Source organism: Salvelinus namaycush, chromosome 21 (assembly GCF_016432855.1).
Source record: "Salvelinus namaycush isolate Seneca chromosome 21, SaNama_1.0, whole genome shotgun sequence".
Lineage (NCBI taxonomy): Eukaryota > Metazoa > Chordata > Actinopteri > Salmoniformes > Salmonidae > Salvelinus > Salvelinus namaycush.
The window spans coordinates 55,683,568-55,711,056 of record NC_052327.1 but is presented as its reverse complement, the minus strand read 5'-3'; the positions used below and the strand labels follow the sequence as shown (position 1 = coordinate 55,711,056).

Below are 27,489 nucleotides of genomic sequence, written 5' to 3'. Positions count from 1 at the left end.
TCATACATGGTTCTAACCAGGGGCTCATACGTGGTTCTAACCAGGGCTCATACATGGTTCTAACCAAGGGCTCATACGTGGTTCTAACCAGGGCTCATACATGGTTCTAACCAGGGGCTCATATGTGGTTCTAACCAGGGGCTCATACATGGTTCTAACCAGGGGCTCATACGTGGTTCTAACCAGGGCTTAGACATGGTTCTAACCAGGGCTAATACGTGGCAAAGTGACCTCTAACGGCCATTGTCATGAAAGCCTAGTAGGCCTCTGGGCAGAGACAGTAGATCTACAATGCTGGCATATGCCTTGTTACAGTAGCCTACGTATATAACATGATTGACAGGAGCGTAATAATCATCATGAACCGGCCTTGGAAGAACCACATGTGTAAGCCAACATAATTGATTATTTACCATGAACCTGTTTAACTGCATTGATATGTCTTAATTGATCACAGTCCAGACTCGTTATAGATATGTCTTAATTGATCGTAGTCCAGACTCGTTATAGATATGGCTTAATTGATCATAGTCCAGACTCGTTATAGATATGTCTTAATTGATTATAGTCCAGACTCGTTATAGATATGTCTTAATTGATAGTAGTCCAGACTCGTTATAGATATGTCTTAATTGATTATAGTCCAGACTCGTTATAGATATGTCTTAATTGATCACAGTCCAGGCTCGTTATAGATACGTCTTAATTGATCACAGTCCAGACTCGTTATAGTTGTAAATACCATGCAGTTACAACAGGGGAATTGAAACCAAACAGTTTCCCCACATGTATTGATGAATTAATTTCCCATCATGAAACTGTATCCCCATTCCCCAATCAAATACCTTCATCGATACCACAAAAAAACTCCAATCTGGCAACCCTCATAAAACCCGACATGGCACCAGTATCCCAAAGTATTACGTGAAAATAAGCGTAGAAAACAGAATTGGCATAAAACAACAAGCTAACGGCTACTATTACTTTCTAAGTATTTCGGTGATAACCTGGTTGATTAACACTACTGGGTTGGTAACACATGGGGTTTTTAAATATAAATAAATGTGGGACACAAACTAAGGCAGTGTAGAACACCGTTTCCCAAAGTATATTGCTCCAATAGCTTTCAAAATGTATTGTTCAGAAGTTTGCCCCACTAAAAATGTATTTTACTATGAATGAAGTCGCACAAAAAAAATGTGTGTATTTTCACATGAAATAAACCACACAAAAAACTGCTGAAATACTTTTTTGTACATTTTTGCTCAAATTGAGGATGAGATTGTGTTGAGACGGCAAGGTACAAGACTAAATATAAAGAATACATTTCGTCTAATCTTTATCCTATAACGTTTTTTCTTCTTCTATGGAGCTTCTTCTCCTCTTATTGGCTGTATTCAGCTCTCTGAAACCCGTGCTCTTTCTCCAGTCTCAGAAGGAATAGCCGTATGGATTCACTTTTACATGACCTGAACAAGGGGGATTCGATTTCAGGGTGAAGCCAAGGGGAAACTCTCTAGATTGCTCATCCTGTTTCTGGTAATTACATCATCAAGGGTGGTCTCGGGACTGTCTCTAATTCAGGTTCACCCTGACAGTGATTAATATGACATCATCAAGGGTGGTCTCGGACAGTGATTAATATGACATCATCAAGGGTGGTCTCGGACTGCCTCTAATTCAGGTTCACCCTGACAGTGATTAATATGACATCATCAAGGGTGGTCTCGGACAGTGATTAATATGACATCATCAAGGGTGGTCTCGGGACTGTCTCTAATTCAGGTTCACCCTGACAGTGATTAATATGACATCATCAAGGGTGGTCTCGGGACTGTCTCTAATTCAGGTTCACCCTGACAGTGATTAATATGACATCATCAAGGGTGGTCTCGGACTGTCTCTAATTCAGGTTCACCCTGACAGTGATTAATATGACATCATCAAGGGTGGTCTCGGGACTGTCTCTAATTCAGGTTCACCCTGACAGTGATTAATATGACATCATCAAGGGTGGTCTCGGACTGTCTCTAATTCAGGTTCACCCTGACAGTGATTAATATGACATCATCAAGGGTGGTCTCGGACTGTCTCTAATTCAGGTTCACCCCGACAGTGATTAATATGACATCATCAAGGGTGGTCTCGGACTGTCTCTAATTCAGGTTCACCCTGACAGTGATTAATATGACATCATCAAGGGTGGTCTCGGGACTGTCTCTAATTCAGGTTCACCCCGACAGTGATTAATATGACATCATCAAGGGTGGTCTCAGACTGTCTCTAACTCAGGTTCACCCTGACAGTGATTAATATGACATCATCAAGGGTGGTCTCGGACAGTGATTAATATGACATCATCAAGGGTGGTCTCAGACAGTGATTAATATGACATCATCAAGGGTGGGACTGTCTGACTTTGATAAAGGTTGAATGTGATACTCGACGATGATGCCCTGATGCAGATTAGAAACAGATGCTTTGAACACATAACTGGTGTTTGTTATCCATTGTTACTTTGATCTAACAACATCTATCTCTCTCTCTCTCTGTGTGTGTGTGTGTGTGTGTGTGTGTGTGTGTGTGTGTGTGTGTGTGTGTGTGTGTGTGTGTGTGTGTGTTCTTTAGTATTTAGAGATGAGGTTCTGTAAGGGGGTTCGCATGGCTGCCACTGTGATTTATATTTTGCAGACGGTGAGTTTGTTTGGAAACATACATGACATGTAGCTCTAATGTTCCTCTCTTGTTAACATACATGACATGTAGCTCTAATGTTCCTCTCTTGTTAACATACATGACATGTAGCTCTAATGTTCCTCTCTTGTTAACATACATGACATGTAGCTCTAATGTTCCTCTCTTGTTAACATACATGACATGTAGCTCTAATGTTCCTCTCTTGTTAACATACATGACATGTAGCTCTAATGTTCCTCTCTTGTTAACATACATGACACGTAGCTCTAATGTTCCTCTCTTGTTAACATACATGACATGTAGCTCTAATATCCAGCTTTTTGTCCATATAAACAATGTCAACAAACATTCAGGGAATTTCCAGATATAGTTGTTGTATTTTCCTAGTATTCTAATCCTGATCTGTTTGTGTTTAAATCCATTTCAGATCTTATATACAGGAGTTGTGGTGTATGCTCCCGCCCTGGCACTCAATCAAGGCATGTCATTTTGTTCAGAACTTTTACCGCGTTAAATAACAAATCCAAAACCGCCTAAAGCTCATGAGTTCAAGGCAAGTTCTTTTACCTCTAAAGAATTGTTCTTCTTCTGAACCTTTACATTTCTTCCCACAGTCACTGGCTTCAACCTTTGGGGATCTATATTCGCAACAGGCGTCGTGTGTACGTTCTACTGCACCCTGGTGAGTTGGGTTGGGATAACAGGCGTCGTGTGTACGTTCTACTGCACCCTGGTGAGTTGGGTTGGGATAACAGGCGTCGTGTGTACGTTCTACTGCACCCTGGTGAGTTGGGTTGGGATAACAGGCGTCGTGTGTACGTTCTACTGCACCCTGGTGAGTTGGGTTGGGATAACAGGCGTTGTGTGTGTACGTTCTACTGCACCCTGGTGAGTTGGGATAACAGACGTTGTGTGTACGTTCTACTGCACCCTGGTGAGTTGGGTTGGGATAACAGGCGTTGTGTTTGTACGTTCTACTGCACCCTGGTGAGTTGGGTTGGGATAACAGGCGTTGTGGGTACGTTCTACTGCACGCTGGTGAGTTGGGTTGGGATAACAGGCGTTGTGTGTACGTTCTACTGCACCCTGGTGAGTTGGGTTGGGATAACAGGCGTTGTGTGTGTACGTTCTACTGCACCCTGGTGAGTTGGGATAACAGACGTTGTGTGTACGTTCTACTGCACCCTGGTGAGTTGGGTTGGGATAACAGGCGTTGTGTGTGTACGTTCTACTGCACCCTGGTGAGTTGGGATAACAGACGTTGTGTGTACGTTCTACTGCACCCTGGTGAGTTGGGTTGGGATAACAGGCGTTGTGTGTGTACGTTCTACTGCACCCTGGTGAGTTGGGTTGGGATAACAGGCGTTGTGTGTGTACGTTCTACTGCACCCTGGTGAGTTGGGTTGGGATAACAGGCGTTGTGTGTGTACGTTCTACTGCACCCTGGTGAGTTGGGATAACAGACGTTGTGTGTACGTTCTACTGCACCCTGGTGAGTTGGGTTGGGATAACAGGCGTTGTGTTTGTACGTTCTACTGCACCCTGGTGAGTTGGGTTGGGATAACAGGCGTTGTGTTTGTACGTTCTACTGCACGCTGGTGAGTTGGGTTGGGATAACAGGCGTTGTGTGTACGTTCTACTGCACCCTGGTGAGTTGGGTTGGGATAACAGGCGTTGTGTGTGTACGTTCTACTGCACCCTGGTGAGTTGGGATAACAGGCGTTGTGTGTACGTTCTACTGCACGCTGGTGAGTTGGGTTGGGATAACAGGCGTTGTGTGTACGTTCTACTGCACGCTGGTGAGTTGGGTTGGGATAACAGGCGTTGTGTGTATGTTCTACTGCACCCTGGTGAGTTGGGTTGGGATAACAGGCGTTGTGTGTACGTTCTACTGCACCCTGGTGAGTTGGGTTGGGATAACAGGCGTTGTGTGTACGTTCTACTGCACGCTGGTGAGTTGGGATAACAGACGTTGTGTGTACGTTCTACTGCACCCTGGTGAGTTGGGTTGGGATAACAGGCGTTGTGTTTGTACGTTCTACTGCACCCTGGTGAGTTGGGTTGGGATAACAGGCGTTGTGTGTACGTTCTACTGCACCCTGGTGAGTTGGGTTGGGATAACAGGCGTTGTGTGTACGTTCTACTGCACCCTGGTGAGTTGGGTTGGGATAACAGGCGTTGTGTGTACGTTCTACTGCACGCTGGTGAGTTGGGTTGGGATAACAGGCGTTGTGTGTACGTTCTACTGCACCCTGGTGAGTTGGGTTGGGATAACGGGCGTCGTCCTACTTACTAACGATAGACAGGCTGGTGAGTTGGGTTGGGATAACAGTGCACCCTGGTGGGGTGAGTTGGGATAACAGTGCACCCTGGTGAGTTGGGATAACAGTGCACCCTGGTGAGTTGGGATAACAGTGCACCCTGGTGGGGTGAGTTGGGATAACAGTGCACCCTGGTGAGTTGGGTTGGGATAACGGGCGTCGTCCTACTTACTAACGATAGAGTTCCTGCCTTCTTCCAGACATCCTCTCTTACTGTGTTTCTGAAAGAGGAGCAGAGCACACCTGAATAAATAGCCTGTCTCGTAACATAAACAGTGACAGTGTAAACAAAGCACTTCCTGGTGCCAGATCAGGACATGGGACCATTCAGTTATGCTGTACAGAGTGATGGTTATGTGGTTATGCTGTACAGAGTGATGGTCATGTGGGGGGAGGCCATGCTGTGGGGATGATGGATTGTCTGTGGTAATTATCTCTGGTGTGTGTGTCCCTGTCTGTCTGTCTATTTGTCTGTCTGTCTGTCTGTCTGTCTGTCTGTCTGTCTGTCTGTCTGTCTGTCTGTCTGTCTGAAGGGTGGGCTGAAGGCAGTGGTGTGGACAGATGCGTTCCAGATGGTGGTGATGGTAGTGGGCTTCATGACCGTGCTGGTCCAGGGGACCCGGAAAACAGGGGGCGCGGCCTCCGTGTGGGAGGTGGCTAAAAACGGAAACAGACTCGACATCTTTGAGTAAGTACAACCCACTGTTACCACACTGATTTTTATTTAAAGGTTTAACAAGGCAAGTCAGTTAAGAACAAATTCTTATTTTCAATAACAGCCTAGGAAACAGTGGGTTAACTGCCTTGTTCAGGAACAGAACAACAGATTTTTACCTTGTCAGCTCGGGGATTCAATCTTGCAACCTTTCGGTTACTAGTCCAACGCTCTAACCACTAGGCTACCCTGCCGCCCCGGCATATGATGACATCATAAGTACCACACCGATGACATCATACTCTTCTCAGGTCTCGGTTTGTTAAACGGCTTTCCCATAGACACTTCTCTCTGTCTGTTACACTGTCTATTGAACACAATGTATTTGAATGTGAAGTTTAGAGGCATTTAAAGGGATAGTTTAGACTTTATTTTTGCCTCATGCTGGACGTTGCTAAATAATCTGTTAGTAGACATAGAAAGGTTTGGATGAAATAAAACAACCCCTCCCCCATCCCAAAAAAGTGAGTGAACAATCCCTTTTATGATTGGACGAATAGGAGGGACGATATAATTTTGTCCAATAAGAAACTCTTCTCCATTTTCCGTTGCAAAACGTCTTGCTATGTTTTCCTAAATTGTGCACTAATGCTAGGGTTCTCAAACTTTTTTTGTGGGCCGGGGATCCCCTTTTGTGATAGACAATTCATCAGGGGCCCCGATCACAATCAGAACACAACTCGAGTGAGATACAAATAGAAGGAGTTCTACAATGATTTTGGCAGTGCATGGCCGAACTAGTCTTGGGCCCTGGGAAGGAACATTTTAAAGGCTCATGTCTTGGTATTGGAGAGATATTTTTTCAAGCAAATTTCCTGCAATTCTACACATTTTGCCATGAAGCAGAGACAAAACTTTGCAGTTTGTTAATAAAAATTTTCGGGGGAATAAAATAAGTATTGAGTTGAAACATGTATAATTGGTGGAGTACTGTGCATACCAATATCCCTGTGCATACCAATATCCCTGTGAGGCTCCCAGGACCATGTTGCCCACGGTTAATGCAGCATTCACATGCCAGTCAGAACCAGGAAGTCCGGGAATGACCAACCGGCTGAGCACCCCAGCCCCGACCAGCACACGAAAGCGGGATAAGAACATAAATTGTAGATTCATAATATAACATTGTATTGTATTACACCCTCTAAACTTCTTTCACGGATCCCTTGGCCATGATTGGTTTAATCTGATCTTGTTCGTAATATTAATGAAAAATATATTATATATATATATATATATATATATATATATACTGAGTATACCAAACATTAAGAACACCTTCCTAATATTGAGTTGCCACCCCCCTTTGCCCTCAGAACAGCCTCAATTCGTCGGGACATGGAACTCCACAAGGTGTTGAAAGCATTCCACAGGGATGCTGGCCCATGTTGACTCCAATGATTCCCACAGTTGTGTCATCTTGGCTGGATGTCCTTTGGATGGTGGATCCTTCTTGATACACACGGGGAAACTATTGATCATGAAAAACCCAGCAGCGCAAACCCGGCGCGCCTGACACCTACTACCATACCCCGTTCAAAGGCACTTCAATGTTTTGCTTGTCTATTCACCCTCTGAATGACACACATTCATGTCTCAATTGTCTTAACGCTTAAACATCCTTCTTTAACTGGTCTCCTCTCCTCTGAATTTAACAAATGAATAAGGGATCATAACTTTCACCCGGATTCGCTGGTCAGTCTATGGCATGGAAAGAGTGTATATATTTTGAGATCTGGTCTCGGACCCTCTGCAGTATCCTACTTTGAGAACCCCTGCACTTAATGAATTACGACTCTATGCCCTCAGCTTTGACCCTGACCCACTGAGACGTCATACGTTCTGGACCATCTCTATTGGTGGAACCTTCACCTGGCTGGGCATCTACGGGGTTAACCAGTCAACTATACAGAGATGCATCTCCTGCAAAACCGAGACACACGCCAAACTGTAAGCATATTCCTTCACTAAAGACATATACCGTTCTCACACTACTGAGCCGAGCCGAGCTGTACTCAAGCTGACCTGCTTTATGCATCCGCCATAGTTGAAACCAGCCCACCATCCAGATCCGACACGTGTTTTTCGGAGTCCACTCTAACTAGGTGCTACTCTTATCTATGGTCCTTCGAGCCGGTTCTGGACAACTGTAACAATATACTGTATCCCTTTATTATTAAAGAGTGTCTGTGTGGAACAGTCAGGATGCTTAATATCACTACCCGGCCTAGCTACCTTTTGTCTGCTATCCACGTGTCAAGGCTGAGTTACTGTAAAGCAACTTTGGGATAGCGGTTGATGTGAAAAGAGCTCTATACATTTAGTTGTGATTTTCAGTATCATTTGTCTGTCGTCCTCAGAGCTCTGTATTTCAACCTGCTGGGTCTGCTGGTCATCCTGGTGTGTGCGGTGTTCTCCGGTCTCATTATGTATGCTTTCTACGCCAACTGTGATCCATGGACCGCCCAGTCAGTCACAGCACCAGACCAGGTTACTACTACTATCTATAATGTCTCTGGTTGTCCCTTTATACAGTAGTACACCAGACCAGGTTACTACTACTATCTATAATGCCTCTGGTTGTCCCTTTATACAGTCACAGCACCAGACCAGGTTACTACTACTATCTATAATGTCTCTGGTTGTCCCTTTACACAGTCACAGCACCAGACCAGGTTACTAGTACTATCTATAATGTCTCTGGTTGTCCCTTTATACAGTAGTACACCAGACCAGGTTACTACTACTATCTATAATGCCTCTGGTTGTCCCTTTATACAGTCACAGCACCAGACCAGGTTACTACTACTATCTATAATGTCTCTGGTTGTCCCTTTACACAGTCACAGCACCAGACCAGGTTACTACTACTATCTATAATGTCTCTGGTTGTCCCTTTATACAGTAGTACACCAGACCAGGTTACTACTACTATCTATAATGCCTCTGGTTGTCCCTTTATACAGTCACAGCACCAGACCAGGTTACTACTACTATCTATAATGTCTCTGGTTGTCCCTTTACACAGTCACAGCACCAGACCAGGTTACTACTACTATCTATAATGCCTCTGGTTGTCCCTTTATACAGTCACAGCACCAGACCAGGTTACTACTACTATCTATAATGTCTCTGGTTGTCCCTTTACACAGTCACAGCACCAGACCAGGTTACTACTACTATCTATAATGTCTCTGGTTGTCCCTTTATACAGTAGTACACCAGACCAGGTTACTACTACTATCTATAATGCCTCTGGTTGTCCCTTTATACAGTCACAGCACCAGACCAGGTTACTACTACTATCTATAATGTCTCTGGTTGTCCCTTTACACAGTCACAGCACCAGACCAGGTTACTACTACTATCTATAATGTCTCTGGTTGTCCCTTTATACAGTAGTACACCAGACCAGGTTACTACTACTATCTATAATGCCTCTGGTTGTCCCTTTATACAGTCACAGCACCAGACCAGGTTACTACTACTATCTATAATGTCTCTGGTTGTCCCTTTACACAGTCACAGCACCAGACCAGGTTACTACTACTATCTATAATGTCTCTGGTTGTCCCTTTATACAGTAGTACACCAGACCAGGGAAAGTGCGTAAGCACAAAGCACCACTTTTCCCTAAAAGGTTGATATTTATCAAATATGAACTTGACAGGAAAGTGTATCTCAGACCGTAGCGTAGCACGACTTGTAGTGGTTGAAGAACTGTATTACAAGCAAACGTTATTTTGGGGTGAAATGGAGGCGTTTGAATTAAAACAATGGTAGGTTAATAAAAACATTAAAATGTAGGCTAATGATAAAACAGAAGCATAGTGTAATTTATACGGGCCTAAATCATGACTGCTACACAACCGATATTAGGTTACCATTCATCCAATAGCCAGGCACGCTTGGTTACGCTTGGTTACCATTCATCCAATAGCCAAGCACGGTTGGTTACCATTCATCCAATAGCCAAGCACGCTTGGTTACGCTTGGTTACCATTCATCCAATAGCTAGGCACGCTTGGTTACGCTTGGTTACCATTCATCCAATAGCCAAGCACGCTTGGTTACGCTTGGTTACCATTCATCCAATAGCCAAGCACGCTTGGTTACGCTTGGTTACCATTCATCCAATAGCCAAGCACGCTTGGTTACCATTCATCCAATAGCCAAGCACGCTTGGTTACACTTGGTTACCATTCATCCAATAGCCAAGCACGCTTGGTTACGCTTGGTTACCATTCATCCAATAGCCAAGCACGCTTGGTTACGCTTGGTTACCATTCATCCAATAGCCAAGCACGCTTGGTTACGCTTGGTTACCATTCATCCAATAGCCAAGCACGCTTGGTTACGCTTGGTTACCATTCATCCAATAGCCAAGCACGCTTGGTTACGCTTGGTTACCATTCATCCAATAGCTAGGTACGCTTGGTTACCATTCATCCAATAGCCAAGCATGCTTGGTTACCATTCATCCAATAGCCAAGCACGCTTGGTTACGCTTGGTTACCATTCATCCAATAGCCAAGCACGCTTGGTTACGCTTGGTTACCATTCATCCAATAGCCAAGCACGCTTGGTTACCATTCATCCAATAGCCAAGCACGCTTGGTTACCATTCATCCAATAGCCAAGCACGCTTGGTTACGCTTGGTTACCATTCATCCAATAGCCAAGCACGCTTGGTTACCATTCATCCAATAGCCAAGCACGCTTGGTTACGCTTGGTTACCATTCATCCAATAGCCAAGCACGCTTGGTTACCATTCATCCAATAGCCAAGCACGCTTGGTTACGCTTGGTTACCATTCATCCAATAGCCAAGCACGCTTGGTTACCATTCATCCAATAGCCAAGCACGCTTGGTTACCATTCATCCAATATCCAAGCCCGCTTGGTTACCATTCATCCAATAGCCAAGCCCGCTTGGTTACCATTCATCCAATAGCCAAGCACACTTGGTTACCATTCATCCAATAGCCAAGCACGCTTGGTTACCATTCATCCAATAGCCAAGCACGCTTGGTTACCATTCATCCAATAGCCAGGCATGCTTGGTTACCATTCATCCAATAGCTAAGCACGCTTGGTTACCATTCATCCAATAGCCAGGCACGCTTGATTACCATTCATCCAATAGCCAATCACGCTTGGTTACCATTCATCCAATAGCCAAGCACGCTTGGTTACCATTCATCCAATAGCTAGGCACGCTTGGTTACCATTCATCCAACAGCCAAGCACACTTGGTTACCATTCATCCAATAGCCAAGCACGCTTGGTTACCATTCATCCAATAGCCAAGCACGCTTGGTTACCATTCATCCAATAGCCAAGCACGCTTGGTTACCATTCATCCAATAGCCAAGCACGCTTGGTTACCATTCATCCAATAGCCAAGCACGCTTGGTTACCATTCATCCAATAGCCAAGCACGCTTGGTTACCATTCATCCAATAGCCAAGCACGCTTGGTTACCATTCATCCAATAGCCAAGCACGCTTGGTTACCATTCATCCAATAGCCAAGCACGCTTGGTTACGCTTGGTTACCATTCATCCAATAGCCAAGCACGCTTGGTTACCATTCATCCAATAGCCAAGCACGCTTGGTTACGCTTGGTTACCATTAATCCAATAGCCAAGCACGCTTGGTTACCATTCATCCAATAGCCAAGCACGCTTGGTTACGCTTGGTTACCATTCATCCAATAGCCAAGCACGCTTGGTTACGCTTGGTTACCATTCATCCAATAGCCAAGCACGCTTGGTTACCATTCATCCAATAGCCAAGCACGCTTGGTTACCATTCATCCAATAGCCAAGCACGCTTGGTTACGCTTGGTTACCATTCATCCAATAGCCAAGCACGCTTGGTTACCATTCATCCAATAGCCAAGCACGCTTGGTTACCATTCATCCAATAGCCAAGCATGCTTGGTTACCATTCATCCAATAGCCAAGCACGCTTGGTTACCATTCATCCAATAGCCAAGCACGCTTGGTTACCATTCATCCAATAGCCAAGCACGCTTGGTTACCATTCATCCAATAGCCAAGCACGCTTGGTTACCATTCATCCAATAGCCAAGCACGCTTGGTTACGCTTGGTTACCATTCATCCAATAGCCAAGCACGCTTGGTTACGCTTGGTTACCATTCATCCAATAGCCAAGCACGCTTGGTTACGCTTGGTTACCATTCATCCAATAGCCAAGCACGCTTGGTTACGCTTGGTTACCATTCATCCAATAGCCAAGCACGCTTGGTTACCATTCATCCAATAGCCAAGCACGTTTGGTTACCATTCATCCAATAGCCAAGCACGCTTGGTTACGCTTGGTTACCATTCATCCAATAGCCAAGCACGCTTGGTTACCATTCATCCAATAGCCAAGCACGCTTGGTTACCATTCATCCAATAGCCAAGCACGCTTGGTTACGCTTGGTTACCATTCATCCAATAGCCAAGCACGCTTAAAGGAAATAGACTGGTAGCCTAGACATATGGTATGGCTGCGGTATTGCTGTGACTGAGAAAGGAGAGTGATGTCATAGCCTTTTTAATGTCAGAGCTTATAGACAAATACAATATGGTTCTGATTTATCAATGAAAACATGGGTCTGATTTAAGAGCAAGAAACAGGCGGGAACAGGGGAAACAAACGCTGGTAGGTTTCATGAACAAAACGAACTGACAAACAGAGAACACAGGTATAAATACACAGGGGATTTTTAATTTATTTTTAATTTAACTAGGCAAGTCAGTTTAAGAACAAATTCTTATTTACAATGACGGCCTAGGAACGGTGGGTTAACTGCCTTGTTCAGGGGCAGAACAGCAGATTTTTACCTTGTCAGCTCGGGGATTCGATCCAGCAACCTTTCAGTTACTGGCCCAACACTCTAACCACTCGGCTACCTACCGCCCCAAAACAATAATGGAGGAAGATGGGCAACACCTGGAGGGGGGCGGAGACAAGCACAAAGACAGGGGAAACAGATCAGGGTATGACACCTGGAGGGGGGCGGAGACAAGCACAAAGACAGGGGAAACAGATCAGGGTGTGACACCTGGAGGGGGGCGGAGACAAGCACAAAGACAGTTGAAACAGATCAGGGTATGACACCTGGAGGGGGGCGGAGACAAGCACAAAGACAGGGGAAACAGATCAGGGTGTGACACCTGGAGGGGGGTGGAGACAAGCACAAGACAGGTGAAACAGATCAGGGCGTGACACCTGGAGGGGGGTGGAGACAAGCACAAGACAGGTGAAACAGATCAGGGTGTGACACCTGGAGGGGGGTGGAGACAAGCACAAAGACAGGGGAAACAGATCAGGGTGTGACACCTGGTTACTGTTACTATCCTTTCTACACCAATAAGTGTCTCTGGTTGTGTCCCATGTCACCCTATTCCCTATATAAAGTAGGGCACTATTTTTGACCAAAGCCTTATTGGCCTTGGTCTAAAGTGGTACACTATATAGGGAATAGGGTTCTATAGGGCTCTGGTCTAAAGTAGTGCACTAAATATAGGGAATAGGGTTCTATAGGGCTCTGGTCTAAAGTAGTGCACTATATAGGGAATAGGGTTCTATAGGGCTCTGGTCTAAAGTAGTGCACTAAATATAGGGAATAGGGTTCTATAGGGCTCTGGTCTAAAGTAGTGCACTAAATATAGGGAATAGGGTTCTATAGGGCTCTGGTCTAAAGTAGTGCACTATATAGGGAATAGGGTTCTATAGGGCTCTGGTCTAAAGTAGTGCACTAAATATAGGGAATAGGGTGCCATTTGGGACACAGTCTGTTTATATTTCTAGCCCTAAATAACTTGTCTTCTCCAATTCATACTCTGTCACAGCCACAAACCACGTAGGTCACTACTGTCTAATTAGTGGGGCTGTTCTATATCAAATTATATTCGTCACATACACACATTTAGCAGATGTTATTGCGGGTTTTTTGTGCGAAATGCTTGTGTTTCTAGCTCCAACAGTGCAGTAATATCTAACCCTTAAATTCACATCTGGTCATTAGTGTTTACAGAGTTCGGGTGAATTCCATTTCAATTCAGGAAGTGACTGAATTGAAATGGAATTGACTCCAACCCTGGTGTTGAGTGGCCTACGTTGATAGAGTCTCCAGTGTTTGTGTCCAGTGCTCTGCTACCCAGTACTCATGAACTTCACCTTATGTCTCTACTCATGCCATGACCTTTTCACGCTGTGTCTGTACAGCTCATGCCATAACCTTTTCACGCTGTGTCTGTACAGCTCATGCCATAACCTTTTCACGCTGTGTCTGTGCAGCTCATGCCATAACCTTTTCACGCTGTGTCTGTGCAGCTCATGCCATGACCTTTTCACTCTGTGTCTCTCTACAGCTCATGCCGTATTTTGTCATGGAGATTCTGGGGGATTATCCTGGGCTTCCAGGGCTGTTTGTTGCCTGTGCGTTCAGTGGAACACTCAGGTTAGAGGAATCACTGTGTGGATCATTTTAAATTGTTTAGGGATGCTTTTTTCCAAAGCCTTCGTAGCTAAAGTAGGATGCTCTTTTGCTCCACAACGCAGCCACAAGAGAGTAATTGTAAAATCAGTGTTTTGGAAGGTCAATCTTCAATGCATTTTACAAACCAAGGCTTTGGGAAAAACCCAGCCCAGAATGACATTGTCTTGCCTTCATTGCACTCTAACTAAACTACAGAATTTATTAGGAGATCTCAACTAATTCCCAGTCTATGCCTCTCTCAGTACTGTGGCAGCCAGCATCAATGCCCTAGCCACGGTGACCTATGAAGACTTTGTTAAGCAGTGTTGTACTAACCTCTCCAACAAAGCCAGCGGCTGGATCAGTAAAGGACTGTGTAAGAATAACCCCCAGTTATTACTATAATAGAATAACTCCCCAGTTATTACCATAATAGAATAACTCCCAGTTATTACCATAATAGAATAACCACCAGTTATTACTATAATATAATAACTATGTTATTACTATAATAGAATAACTCCCCAGTTATTACCATAATAGAATAACCCCCAGTTATTACTATAATAGAATAACTCCCCAGTTATTACCATAATAGAATAACTCCCAGTTATTACCATAATAGAATAACCACCAGTTATTACTATAATATAATAACTATGTTATTACTATAATAGAATAACTCCCCAGTTATTACCATAATAGAATAACCCCCAGTTATTACTATAATAGAATAACCACCAGTTATTACCATAATAGAATAACCCCCAGTTATTACCATAATAGAATAACCCCCAGTTATTACTATAATAGAATAACTCCCCAGTTATTACCATAATAGAATAACTCCCAGTTATTACCATAATAGAATAACCACCAGTTATTACTATAATATAATAACTATGTTATTACTATAATAGAATAACTCCCCAGTTATTACCATAATAGAATAACCCCCAGTTATTACTATAATAGAATAACTCCCCAGTTATTACCATAATAGAATAACTCCCAGTTATTACCATAATAGAATAACCACCAGTTATTACTATAATATAATAACTATGTTATTACTATAATAGAATAACTCCCCAGTTATTACCATAATAGAATAACCCCCAGTTATTACTATAATAGAATAACCACCAGTTATTACCATAATAGAATAACCCCCAGTTATTACCATAATAGAATAACCCCCAGTTATTACTATAATAGAATAACCCCCAGTTATTACTATAATAGAATAACCCCCAGTTATTACTATAATAGAATAACTCCCCAGGTATTACCATATTAGAATAACTCCCAGTTATTACTATAATAGAATAACCCCCAGTTATTACTATAATAGAATACCTCCCCAGATATTACCATAATAGAATAACCCCCAGTTATTACCATAATAGAATAACTCCCAGTTATTACTATAATAGAATAACCCCCAGTTATTACCATAATAGAATAACCCCCAGTTATTACTATAATAGAATAACTCCCCAGGTATTACCATAATAGAATAACCCCCAGTTATTACCATAATAGAATAACCCCCAGTTATTACTATAATAGAATAACTCCCCAGGTATTACCATAATAGAATAACTCCCCAGTTATTACCATAATAGAATAACTCCCCAGTTATTACCATAATATAATACCTCCCAAGGTATTACTATAATAGAATAACCCCCAGTTATTACTATAATAGAATACCTCCCCAGATATTACCATAATAGAATAACCCCCAGTTATTACCATAATAGAATAGCCCCCAGTTATTACCATAATAGAATAACTCCCCAGGTATTACCATAATAGAATAACCCCCAGTTATTACCATAATAGAATAACTCCCCAGGTATTACCATAATAGAATAACCCCCAATTATTACCATAATAGAATAACTCCCCAGTTTTTACCATAATATAATAACCCCCAGTTATTACCATAATAGAATAACTCCCCAGGTATTACCATAATAGAATAACTCCCCAGTTATTACCATAATAGAATAACTCCCCAGTTATTACCATAATAGAATAACTCCCCGGTTATTACAATAATATAATACCTCCCCAGGTATTACCATAATAGAATAACCACCAGTTATTACTATAATATAATACCTCCCCAGGTATTACCATATTATAATAACCCCCAGTTATTACTATAATAGAATAACTCCCCAGGTATTACCATATTAGAATAACTCCCAGTTATTACTATAATAGAATAACCCCCAGTTATTACCATAATAGAATAACCACCAGTTATTACTATAATAACTATGTTATTACTGTAATAGAATAACTCCCCAGTTATTACCATAATAGAATAACCCCCAGTTATTACCATAATAGAATAACCCCCAGTTATTACTATAATAGAATAACTCCCCAGGTATTACCATAATAGAATAACTCCCCAGTTATTACCATAATAGAATAACTCCCCAGTTATTACCATAATATAATACCTCCCCAGGTATTACCATAATAGAATAACCCCCAGTTATTACCATAATAGAATAACCCCCAGTTATTACTATAATAGAATAACCCCCAGTTATTACCATAATAGAATAACTCCCCAGGTATTACCATAATAGAATAACTCCCCAGTTATTACCATAATAGAATAACTCCCCAGTTATTACAATAATATAATACCTCCCCAGGTATTACCATAATAGAATAACCACCAGTTATTACTATAATATAATACCTCCCCAGGTATTACCATAATAGAATAACCCCCAGTTATTACCATAATAGAATAACTCCCCAGGTATTACCATAATAGAATAACTCCCCAGTTATTACCATAATAGAATAACTCCCCAGTTATTACCATAATAGAATAACTCCCCAGTTATTACAATAATAGAATACCTCCCCAGGTATTACCATAATAGAATAACCACCAGTTATTACTATAATATAATAACTATGTTATTACCATATTAGAATAATCTCTAGTTATTACCATAATAGAATAACTCGCCAGTTATTACCATAATATTATAACTCACCAGTTATTACTATAATAGAGGCCATAAATTGGAGCCCAGCTTGTGCAAAAATAATGCCAACATACACATTCTACCATCTTCACCTCTGCAGGTATTGTGTTCGGAGTAGCCTGCACCACTATGGCCGTTGCTGCATCCTACATGGGAGGGATTGTACAGGTAAACACTTTCTCCCTATTAGTGTTTGAATGACTAGTACATGCAGGTACTAGTCTGATGCCTATGTGATTTAATACGTCTTGATGTGTGTTTGTTTCCCAGGCAGCTCTGAGTATCCATGGTATGTGTGGTGGTCCCATGCTGGGACTCTTCTCTCTGGGAATCATCTTTCCCTGGACCAACTCTATGGTCAGAAAATACCTCTTCGTTGTCTCCACGGTGTCTCCAGACAGATTAAGTCTAGTTCCTGAACTAAGAAACAATTTCACTATTAGGAATAATGAATGATTAAGAAATTAGGCTTTATCCAAGGAACTTATCCTTGGAATGGTTTTACCAAAACTCACATAAAAACACAAACAATTCTACATACATATACATTCAATAAATTCAGTCATCAAGTAAACTGATTATCTTTCCCAATTCAGTCCGTGTGCTGTACTGGTCGTCTTCAGGGTGCAGAATGTGGTCTGATAGTGGACGTAGTCCTTGTCGTTCTGGGCAAATGTTAACATAAGTTATCATAAGCCTTACTATGTGACATTATAAAAGGCTCATACATGCTTATAACAAGTTGTAAAAACGTTAAACCTGAAGGCTGTAAAGTGTTACTGTAACTTGTTGACGTCTGCCTTCAGGGAGCAGCCGGCGGTCTGACAGTGGGCGTCGCCCTGTCGTTCTGGGCAGGTGTCGGAGCCTTCGTCTACCCTGCTCTAGACATCAACACTAGACCTCTGTCTCTCAGTATAGAGGGATGTCTTCAACCGAACTCATCTGACCCTACCACCACTGTTCCATCTTCTTACCTGGACCCTACCACTCTACCATCAAGGTGTAGTACTGTATAGTCTCTGTCACCAGAGCCATGTTCAGTTCGGGAGAAAAATGTAGCAAAACGATTTAATGGAAGATTAAATCTGTGTTGTGATTGGACAAGTTCAGGTTGTGCCTGAACCTCTTCAAAATATTTCAAAATTATTTCTCCCCGCTGAACACAACCCACATTTACACAGCTGTGATACACTAAATGTATTGTATTATGTACAGTACAGTATACACACACACCTCTCTTTAATACTTATGTAGGATCTTTGAGACAGTTTGCTACAGCGGGAAAATAATCCTGCACCAACAGCAAATTTGAATTATTATTTTGATTATAATTAATATAATTTTTTTTGGTAGGGGTTGATACATTTTTCGTTAGGGCAAATCAAGTTTGACATTTTAAAAGTGGAAATTACAAACTTCAGAATTCTTTTAAAAACCTTGAATACACTACACATGTACATTTCCTGCTGTACAGGAACATTCTCACACAAACAAAAGAGTAATCAAATTAAGATGACATTGGATTCCCCATACTTTACATCCAAGTGATTTGTAGTTAGGGTTGCAAAATTCCAATAATTTCCCCACATTTTTTAGGTTTTCCAAAAATCCCGGTTTGAAAATTCCCCGGAGAGAATAGAATAAACAGGAAATTCACCATTCTCCAACTAGGATGTTATTCTCCAACTAGGATTTCTGGAAAAACTGGGAATTGTGGGATAGTTAGCCTACAAATAAGGTTGCAAAATGGTTGCTATCTTGTGGACAACAGAATATTGTGACTCCTCTGTCCTCCACAGGTCACCCCTGGCTGATCACTGGTACTCCATGTCCTATCTGTACTATAGCGCTGTTGGATTTTTAGCCACCGTTACTGCTGGCCTGCTCATCTCCTTCATCACAGGTACTGTGTGTCTGCAGCGTGGAGACACATCACAGGTACTGTGTGTCTGCAGCGTAGAGACACATCACAGGTACTGTGTGTCTGCAGCGTAGAGACACATCACAGGTACTGTGTGTCTGCAGCGTAGAGACACATCACAGGTACTGTGTGTCTGCAGCGTAGAGACACATCACAGGTACTGTGTGTCTGCAGCGTAGAGACACATCACAGGTACTGTGTGTCTGCAGCGTGGAGACACATCACAGGTACTGTGTGTCTGCAGCGTGGAGACACATCACAGGTACTGTGTGTCTGCAGCGTGGAGACACATCACAGGTACTGTGTGTCTGCAGCGTGGAGACACATCACAGGTACTGTGTGTCTGCAGCGTGGAGACACATCACAGGTACTGTGTGTCTGCAGCGTGGAGACACATCACAGGTACTGTGTGTCTGCAGCGTAGAGACACATCACAGGTACTGTGTGTCTGCAGCGTAGAGACACATCACAGGTACTGTGTGTCTGCAGCGTGGAGACACATCACAGGTACTGTGTGTCTGCAGCGTGGAGACACATCACAGGTACTGTGTGTCTGCAGCGTGGAGACACATCACAGGTACTGTGTGTCTGCAGCGTAGAGACACATCACAGGTACTGTGTGTCTGCAGCGTGGAGACACATCACAGGTACTGTGTGTCTGCAGCGTGGAGACACATCACAGGTACTGTGTGTCTGCAGCGTGGAGACACATCACAGGTACTGTGTGTCTGCAGCGTAGAGACACATCACAGGTACTGTGTGTCTGCAGCGTAGAGACACATCACAGGTACTGTGTGTCTGCAGCGTAGAGACACATCACAGGTACTGTGTGTCTGCAGCGTGGAGACACATCACAGGTACTGTGTGTCTGCAGCGTGGAGACACATCACAGGTACTGTGTGTCTGCAGCGTGGAGACACATCACAGGTACTGTGTGTCTGCAGCGTAGAGACACATCACAGGTACTGTGTGTCTGCAGCGTAGAGACACATCACAGGTACTGTGTGTCTGCAGCGTGGAGACACATCACAGGTACTGTGTGTCTGCAGCGTAGACATACAATTAGAACCATAGAATGGGGATTCCTCAGCACCAATATTAGATCACAGAATCAAATAGAACATTAAAAAAAAAAAAAAAACGGGTAGATGCTGATTGGACGAGCAGCTTTCAAAATGTTATTTTGCTGCTGTGTTTGTCTCCTGAAATGATGTCATTGGAATATAAGGATATGTTGTTAAGAATAGACATCAGCACATTCCAGAGCTGTAGAGCCCCTCTACTATTACACGTTCCTGTGGTCCTGCTGCAAAGACATCTTGCAAGAGACATTAATCAGCAGGAAGCAGTCATACAGAACAGGAATCAATGGCTACTGTCTGAAAGACATGGGGGGAAAAGGGGGTCTAAACCTTGGGTTATGTTGCTGTGGTTCCCGAACTCTCTGTCATCACATTACCTGCCTGTCTGCAAAGGTTCAACACACACTGGTCTGTCTGTGTGGATTTAACTACATCTGCTATAGACTATGTCCCTAATGTGTGTGGTACTTTACACTCACACAAAGGCCATTTAGAAAAACCCATTGATTATATGTTCAAATGCACTGAGAAAGACAGATTAATGATCTCATTCATGACTGAATGGCCAGGGAGGGAAAGTCTATTTGGCAGACATATTATATGGTGTGCCATGTATTTACTGCAGTGGGTCTAACGTGTTGTCAGTATACCACATACCTACCAGTATACCACATACCTACCAGCCATCCCAGCTAGCAAAGAGTGTTCCTGTAACATCTCTTAAAAGGTTCTCATTTCGTTACTTGAATTCTAAATGTTCCCACAACATTCTGGGAACCAAAATTTCATGAGCTGGGATGTGTCATTCTCTGAACTTGAAAGTGGTGTCTATCTTCGACCTCTTGACAGGACACACCAGGAGTCAAGATGTGAAACCGTGGCTCCTACGACCGGTGTGTAACCTCTTCTGCTTTTGGTCAAAGAAGTACAAGAAGATGTGTTGGTGTGGCGTCAACCACGAGTTAAAACAGGTGAAAGAGACAAGACATACTAACTTTTATTACCATGCTTACATATCAGAATACAATATAGCATAACCAGCATGGCCATACAAGGACCTTGTCAGCCCAACAACGTTAGGACATGTAGCATCTGATCCTAGATAAAAGTGGAAATATAAATCAAATCAAATTTTATTTGTCACATGAGCCCGAATACAACAGGTGTAGTAGACCTCACAGGGAAATGCTGAATACAACAGGTGTAGTAGACCTCACAGTGAAATGCTGAATACAACAGGTGTAGTAGACCTTACCGTGAAATACTGAATACAACAGGTGTAGTAGACCTTACAGGGAAATGCTGAATACAACAGGTGTAGTAGACCTTACCGTGAAATACTGAATACAACAGGTGTAGTAGACCTTACAGTGACCTTACAGAGTGCAATAGAGATTGCATTATCTGTGGATCTGTTGTGGCAGTATGCAAATTGTAGTGGGTCTTGGGTTTCTGGGATGAGGGTGTTGATGTGAGCCATGACCAGCCTTTCAAAACACTTCATGGCTACAGACGTGAGTGCTACGGGTCGGTAGTAATTTATGCAGGTAACCATGGCTTTCTTCGGCACAGGGACTATGGTGGTCTGTTTGAAACATGTAGGTATTACAGACTCGGTCAGGAAAAGGTTGAAAATGTCAGTGAAGACAGTTGGTCAGCGCATGCTCTGAGTACACGTCCTGGTAATCCGTCTGGCCCTGTGGCCTTGTGAATGTTGACCTGTTTATTAAAGGTCTTATTCACATCGGCTATGGAGAGCGTGTTCACACAGCCGTCCGGGACAGCTGGTGTTATCATGCATGCTTCAGTGTTTCTTGCCTCAAAAGAAGTCATTAAGCTCGCACCTCCCGAGTGGCGCAGCGGTCTAAGGCACTGCATCGCAGTCACTACAGACCCGGGTTCTGTCCCAGGCTGTATCACAACCGGCAGTGATCGGGAAACCCATAGGGTGGCGCACAATTGCCCCAGCATCGTCCGAGTTAGAGGAGGGTTTGGCTGGAGGGGCTCCAACACATTGGTGCGGATGGTTTTCGAGTTAAGCGGGCGCGGTGTTAAGAAGCGCGGTTTGGCGGGTCATGTTTTCAGAGGACGCATGACTCGACCTTCGTCTCCCGTTGGGGAGTTGCAGCGATGACACAAGATCAAAATTGGGGAGAAAAAAAGTGAATTGATAAATAAAAATAAGTAATTTAGCTCGTCTGGTAGGTTTCCCTTTGTAGTCCGTAATAGTTTGCAAGCCCTGTCACATCCGAAGAGCGTCAGAGCCAGTGTAGTAGGATTAAATCTTAGTCCTGTATTGACGCTTTGCCTGTTTGATGGTTGGTCGGAGGGCATAGCGGGATAGCGTAGCATATAGCTGTAATTACGGTAGTACTACACCGGTATGTGAGAAACTCAATGCTAAGTCTTAACCAATAAAATGCATGTGTTCAGCTTGGGTCTAGTGTGACATCTCAATACCTCTTTCTCTTGTCTACTAGGACACGGAGTGCCCAGACACAGACACGGTTAAAGATGGAGGTCCCTTTGTCAAGGAAGATATCGGCAGAAAGGGGATGAGGAGAAAAGTACAACCGGCTGAAAACGGTTATAACCTGCGAGAGAAAGGACATGACAACGCTGGCTTTACCGAAGACACAAAGCCTTTTTAAAAGCCATAGAACTAGAATTACTAATTACTGTAATATAACACTTACTGTAATTCTTATGTGTATGTTAAAAGCATGAGAATGTTTAGTCTCTGAAAGGTAATAAAATGCTTAGATTGGTGACTACATGATAAAAGCAGTAACACCCACTCACTGACACCAACTCTCTCCTTCACTCTAAACACACATTTGTGTGTTCCAAATGGCACCCTTTCATTGGGGCTCTGGTCTAAAGTAGTGCACTATAATAGGGAATAGGGTTCTATAGGGCTCTGGTCTAAAGTAGTGCACTATATAGGGAATAGGGTTCTATAGGGCTCTGGTCTAAAGTAGTGCACTATGTAGGGAATAGGGTTCTATAGGGCTCTGGTCAAAGTAGTGCACTATGTAGGGAATAGGGTTCTATAGGGCTCTGGTCTAAAGTAGTGCACTATATAGGGAATAGGGTTCTGGTCTAAAGTAGTGCACTATGTAGGGAATAGGGTTCTATAGGGCTCTGGTCTAAAGTAGTGCACTATATAGGGAATAGGGTTCTGGTCTAAAGTAGTGCACTATGTCGGGAATAGGGTTCTATAGGGCTCTGGTCTAAAGTAGTGCACTATATAGGGAATATGGTTCTATAGGGCTCTGGTCTAAAGTAGTGCACTTGATATAGAGAATAGGGTTCTATAGGGCTCTGGTCTAAAGTAGTGCACTATATAGGGAATAGGGTTCTATAGGGCTCTGGTCAAAAGTAGTGCACTATATATGGAATAGGGTTCTATAGGGCACTGGTCTAAAGTAGTGCACTATATAGGGAATAGGGTTCTATAGGGCCCTGGTCTAAAGTAGTGCACTATATAGGGAATAGGGTTCTATAGGGCTCTGGTCAAAAGAAGCAATCAAGAGTGCAGATGTTTTTCCTTTGTACTCCTGGAACACAAAATGAGGCGTGAATAAGAATCTACTTCCTGGAACACAAAATGAGGCGTGAATAAGAATGTACTTCCTGGAACACAAAATGAGGCGTGAATAAGAATCTACTTCCTGGAACACAAAACGAGGAGTGAATATGAATCTACTTCCTGGAACACAAAATGAGGCGTGAATATGAATCTACTTCCTGGAACACAAAACGAGGAGTGAATATGAATCTACTTCCTGGAACACAAAATGAGGCGTGAATATGAATCTACTTCCTGGAACACAAAACGAGGCGTGAATAAGAATGTACTTCCTGGAACACAAAACGAGGCGTGAATCTGAATCTACTTCCTGGAACACAAAACGAGGCGTGAATATGAATCTACTTCCTGGAACACAAAATGAGGCGTGAATAAGAATCTACTTCCTGGAACACAAAACGAGGAGTGAATATGAATCTACTTCCTGGAACACAAAATGAGGCGTGAATATGAATCTACTTCCCGGAACACAAAACGAGGCGTGAATAAGAATGTACTTCCTGGAACACAAAACGAGGCGTGAATATGAATCTACTTCCTGGAACACAAAACGAGGCGTGAATCTGAATCTACTTCCTGGAACACAAAACGAGGCGTGAATATGAATCTACTTCCTGGAACACAAAACGAGGCGTGAATAAGAATCTACTTCCTGGAACACAAAACGAGGTGTGAATAAGAATCTACTTCCTGGAACACAAAACGAGGCGTGAATATGAATCTACTTCCTGGAACACAAAACGAGGCGTGAATATGAATCTACTTCCTGGAATACAAAACGAGGAGTGAATATGAATCTACTTCCTGGAACACAAAACGAGGTGTGAATATGAATCTACTTCCTGGAACACAAAACGAGGCGTGAATCTGAATCTACTTCCTGGAACACAAAACGAGGAATGAATAAGAATCTACTTCCTGGAACACAAAACGAGGCGTGAATAAGAATCTACTTCAATACACTCAAACAAAAAGAACATTCCGAACAGTTGATTCAAAAGATAAATCCATGATTTATTACAGATATCTGATTATATTCCATCATATAATTTTTTTTGTCTTCATATTCAGGCAATGTTTTTCCATGTATACAGGGTTAAAGTGATAACAGTGTTCAGTGTTGCTGCACCTCATGTTAGAACAATTGATGACATGGTATGGGATAGTAAATCCAAGGTCTACTGGGCTTCCTCAGGGGCGGTTTCAGGGACACACATTAAGACTAATCCTGGAATAAAAAGCTTTTTAACATTTTTTATAGTGACTCCATTGATCTGGCTTTTTTTTGGTCCAGAACTAAGCTTCACCTGTGTGGGAAACCGTCCCCAAAAATTGCAAGAGACTCAACTAAAACCGTTCTAATTTCCATGACCCACCACATTCATTTGATCTTTTTCATTCATCTTTTTTTAACCCGGTGAGTCTCTTGCAATGTTTTTAATCCCAAAACAATATAAACAAAACAATATTTTCAGGCAGATTACAGTCTTGAGCTTCAAACAAGGAAGGTTTTTCTGCATCCTAGAAACATGACTAAGCTTTATGACGACGTATAAAAAACTAAATGCTCTTCTTCAAAACGTCTCGGGAAGAAATATTATCAATCAGTACTTTAATCAATCTAACAATCTATTATCTTGACTGATTAACATCATGTACGATCAATCATGATGAAATAAGAAACTATTTTCTTTTGACAGAATAGAGACACATCGCTTTCCAAGACTTGTTGATTTAACACAGGTAAACTCTGGCTAAAAGCAGTCATGCATAGACTTCCAATGACCAATCACATCGAAGGGAAGATGTTTTCTGACCAATCACATCGAAGGGAAGATGTTTTCTGACCAATCACATCGAAGGGAAGATGTTTTCTGACCAATCACATCGAAGGGAAGATGTTTTCTGACCAATCACATCGAAGGGAAGATGTTTTCTGAGCTTGAACATTCCTCAGTCAATCAATCCAAAAACCAACACAATCTCAATCAATTCCATATAAACTGGACTTTACATGAGGAAACAAACATAGCTACATTTGAGCAAATATTGTTTTTAACTGTATTAAATGTATTTAAAAACATCAGACTACACATGATGTACTGACTGTGATGATTATAATAACATCATCTCTGGTAAGGTTCTGGTATGGCACTAGGCTAGCTATATGTGATTATAACAACATCAACTCTGGTAAGGTTCTGGTATGGTTCTGGTATGGTTCTGGTATGGCACTAGGCTAGCTATATGTGATTATAACAACATCAACTCTGGTAAGGCTCTGGTATGGTTCTGGTATGGCTCTAGGCTAGCTATATGTGATTATAATAACATCATCTCTGGTATGGTTCTGGTATGGTTCTAGGCTAGCTATATGTGATTATAACAACATCAACTCTGGTAAGGTTCTGGTAAGGTTCTGGTATGGCTCTAGGCTAGCTATATGTGATTATAACAACATCAACTCTGGTATGGTTCTGGTAAGGTTCTGGTAAGGTTCTGGTATGGCACTAGGCTAGCTATATGTGATTATAACAACATCAACTCTGGTAAGGTTCTGGTAAGGTTCTAGGCTAGCTATATGTGATTATAATAACATCAACTCTGGTATGGTTCTGGTATGGCTCTAGGCTAGCTATATGTGATTATAACAACATCAACTCTGGTATGGCTCTGGTAAGGTTCTGGTATGGTTCTAGACTAGCTATATGTGATTATAATAACATCAACTCTGGTAAGGTTCTGGTATGGCTCTAGGCTAGCTATATGTGATTATAACAACATCAACTCTGGTAAGGTTCTGGTATGGCTCTAGGCTAGCTATATGTGATTATAACAACATCAACTCTGGTAAGGTTCTGGTATGGTTCTAGACTAGCTATATGTGATTATAACAACATCAACTCTGGTAAGGTTCTGGTATGGTTCTGGTATGGCTCTAGGCTAGCTATATGTGATTATAACAACATCAACTCTGGTAAGGTTCTGGTATGGTTCTGGTATGGCTCTGGGCTAGCTATATGTGATTATAACAACATCAACTCTGGTAAGGTTCTGGTATGGTTCTAGGCTAGCTATATGTGATTATAACAACATCAACTCTGGTAAGGTTCTGGTATGGCTCTGGTTTGGTTCTAGGCTAGCTATATGTGATTATAATAACATCAACTCTGGTAAGGTTCTGGTATGGTTCTAGGCTAGCTATATGTGATTATAACAACATCAACTATGGTAAGGTTCTGGTAAGGTTCTAGGCTAGCTATATGTGATTATAACAACATCAACTCTGGTAAGGTTCTGGTAAGGTTCTGGTATGGCTCTAGGCTAGCTATATGTGATTATAATAACATCAACTCTGGTAAGGTTCTGGTAAGGTTCTAGGCTAGCTATATGTGATTATAATAACATCAACTCTGGTAAGGTGCTGGTATGGCTCTGGTTTGGTTCTAGGCTAGCTATATGTGATTATAATAACATCAACTCTGGTAAGGTTCTGGTATGGCTCTGGTTTGGTTCTAGGCTAGCTATATGTGATTATAATAACATCAACTCTGGTAAGGTTCTGGTATGGCTCTAGGCTAGCTATATGTGATTATAATAACATCAACTCTGGTAAGGTTCTGGTATGGCTCTGGTA

At 42.4% G+C, this 27,489-nt stretch overlaps 1 protein-coding gene across 1 annotated transcript; it reads left to right on the top strand.

Annotated features, from left to right (window-relative positions):
* The first annotated feature begins 898 nt into the window (after nucleotides 1-898).
* LOC120065988 (sodium-coupled monocarboxylate transporter 2-like) lies at nucleotides 899-22,911 on the top strand. The gene is made up of 15 exons (XM_039017027.1): nucleotides 899-907; nucleotides 2,629-2,694; nucleotides 3,125-3,176; nucleotides 3,312-3,379; nucleotides 5,552-5,706; nucleotides 7,543-7,683; nucleotides 8,094-8,223; nucleotides 14,125-14,213; nucleotides 14,495-14,607; nucleotides 17,358-17,425; nucleotides 17,528-17,614; nucleotides 18,064-18,257; nucleotides 19,057-19,160; nucleotides 21,110-21,231; nucleotides 22,741-22,911. Exons 1-15 carry the CDS (start codon nucleotides 899-901, stop codon nucleotides 22,909-22,911), a joined length of 1,569 nt encoding a protein of 522 aa, XP_038872955.1.
* The last annotated feature ends 4,578 nt before the right edge of the window (nucleotides 22,912-27,489 follow it).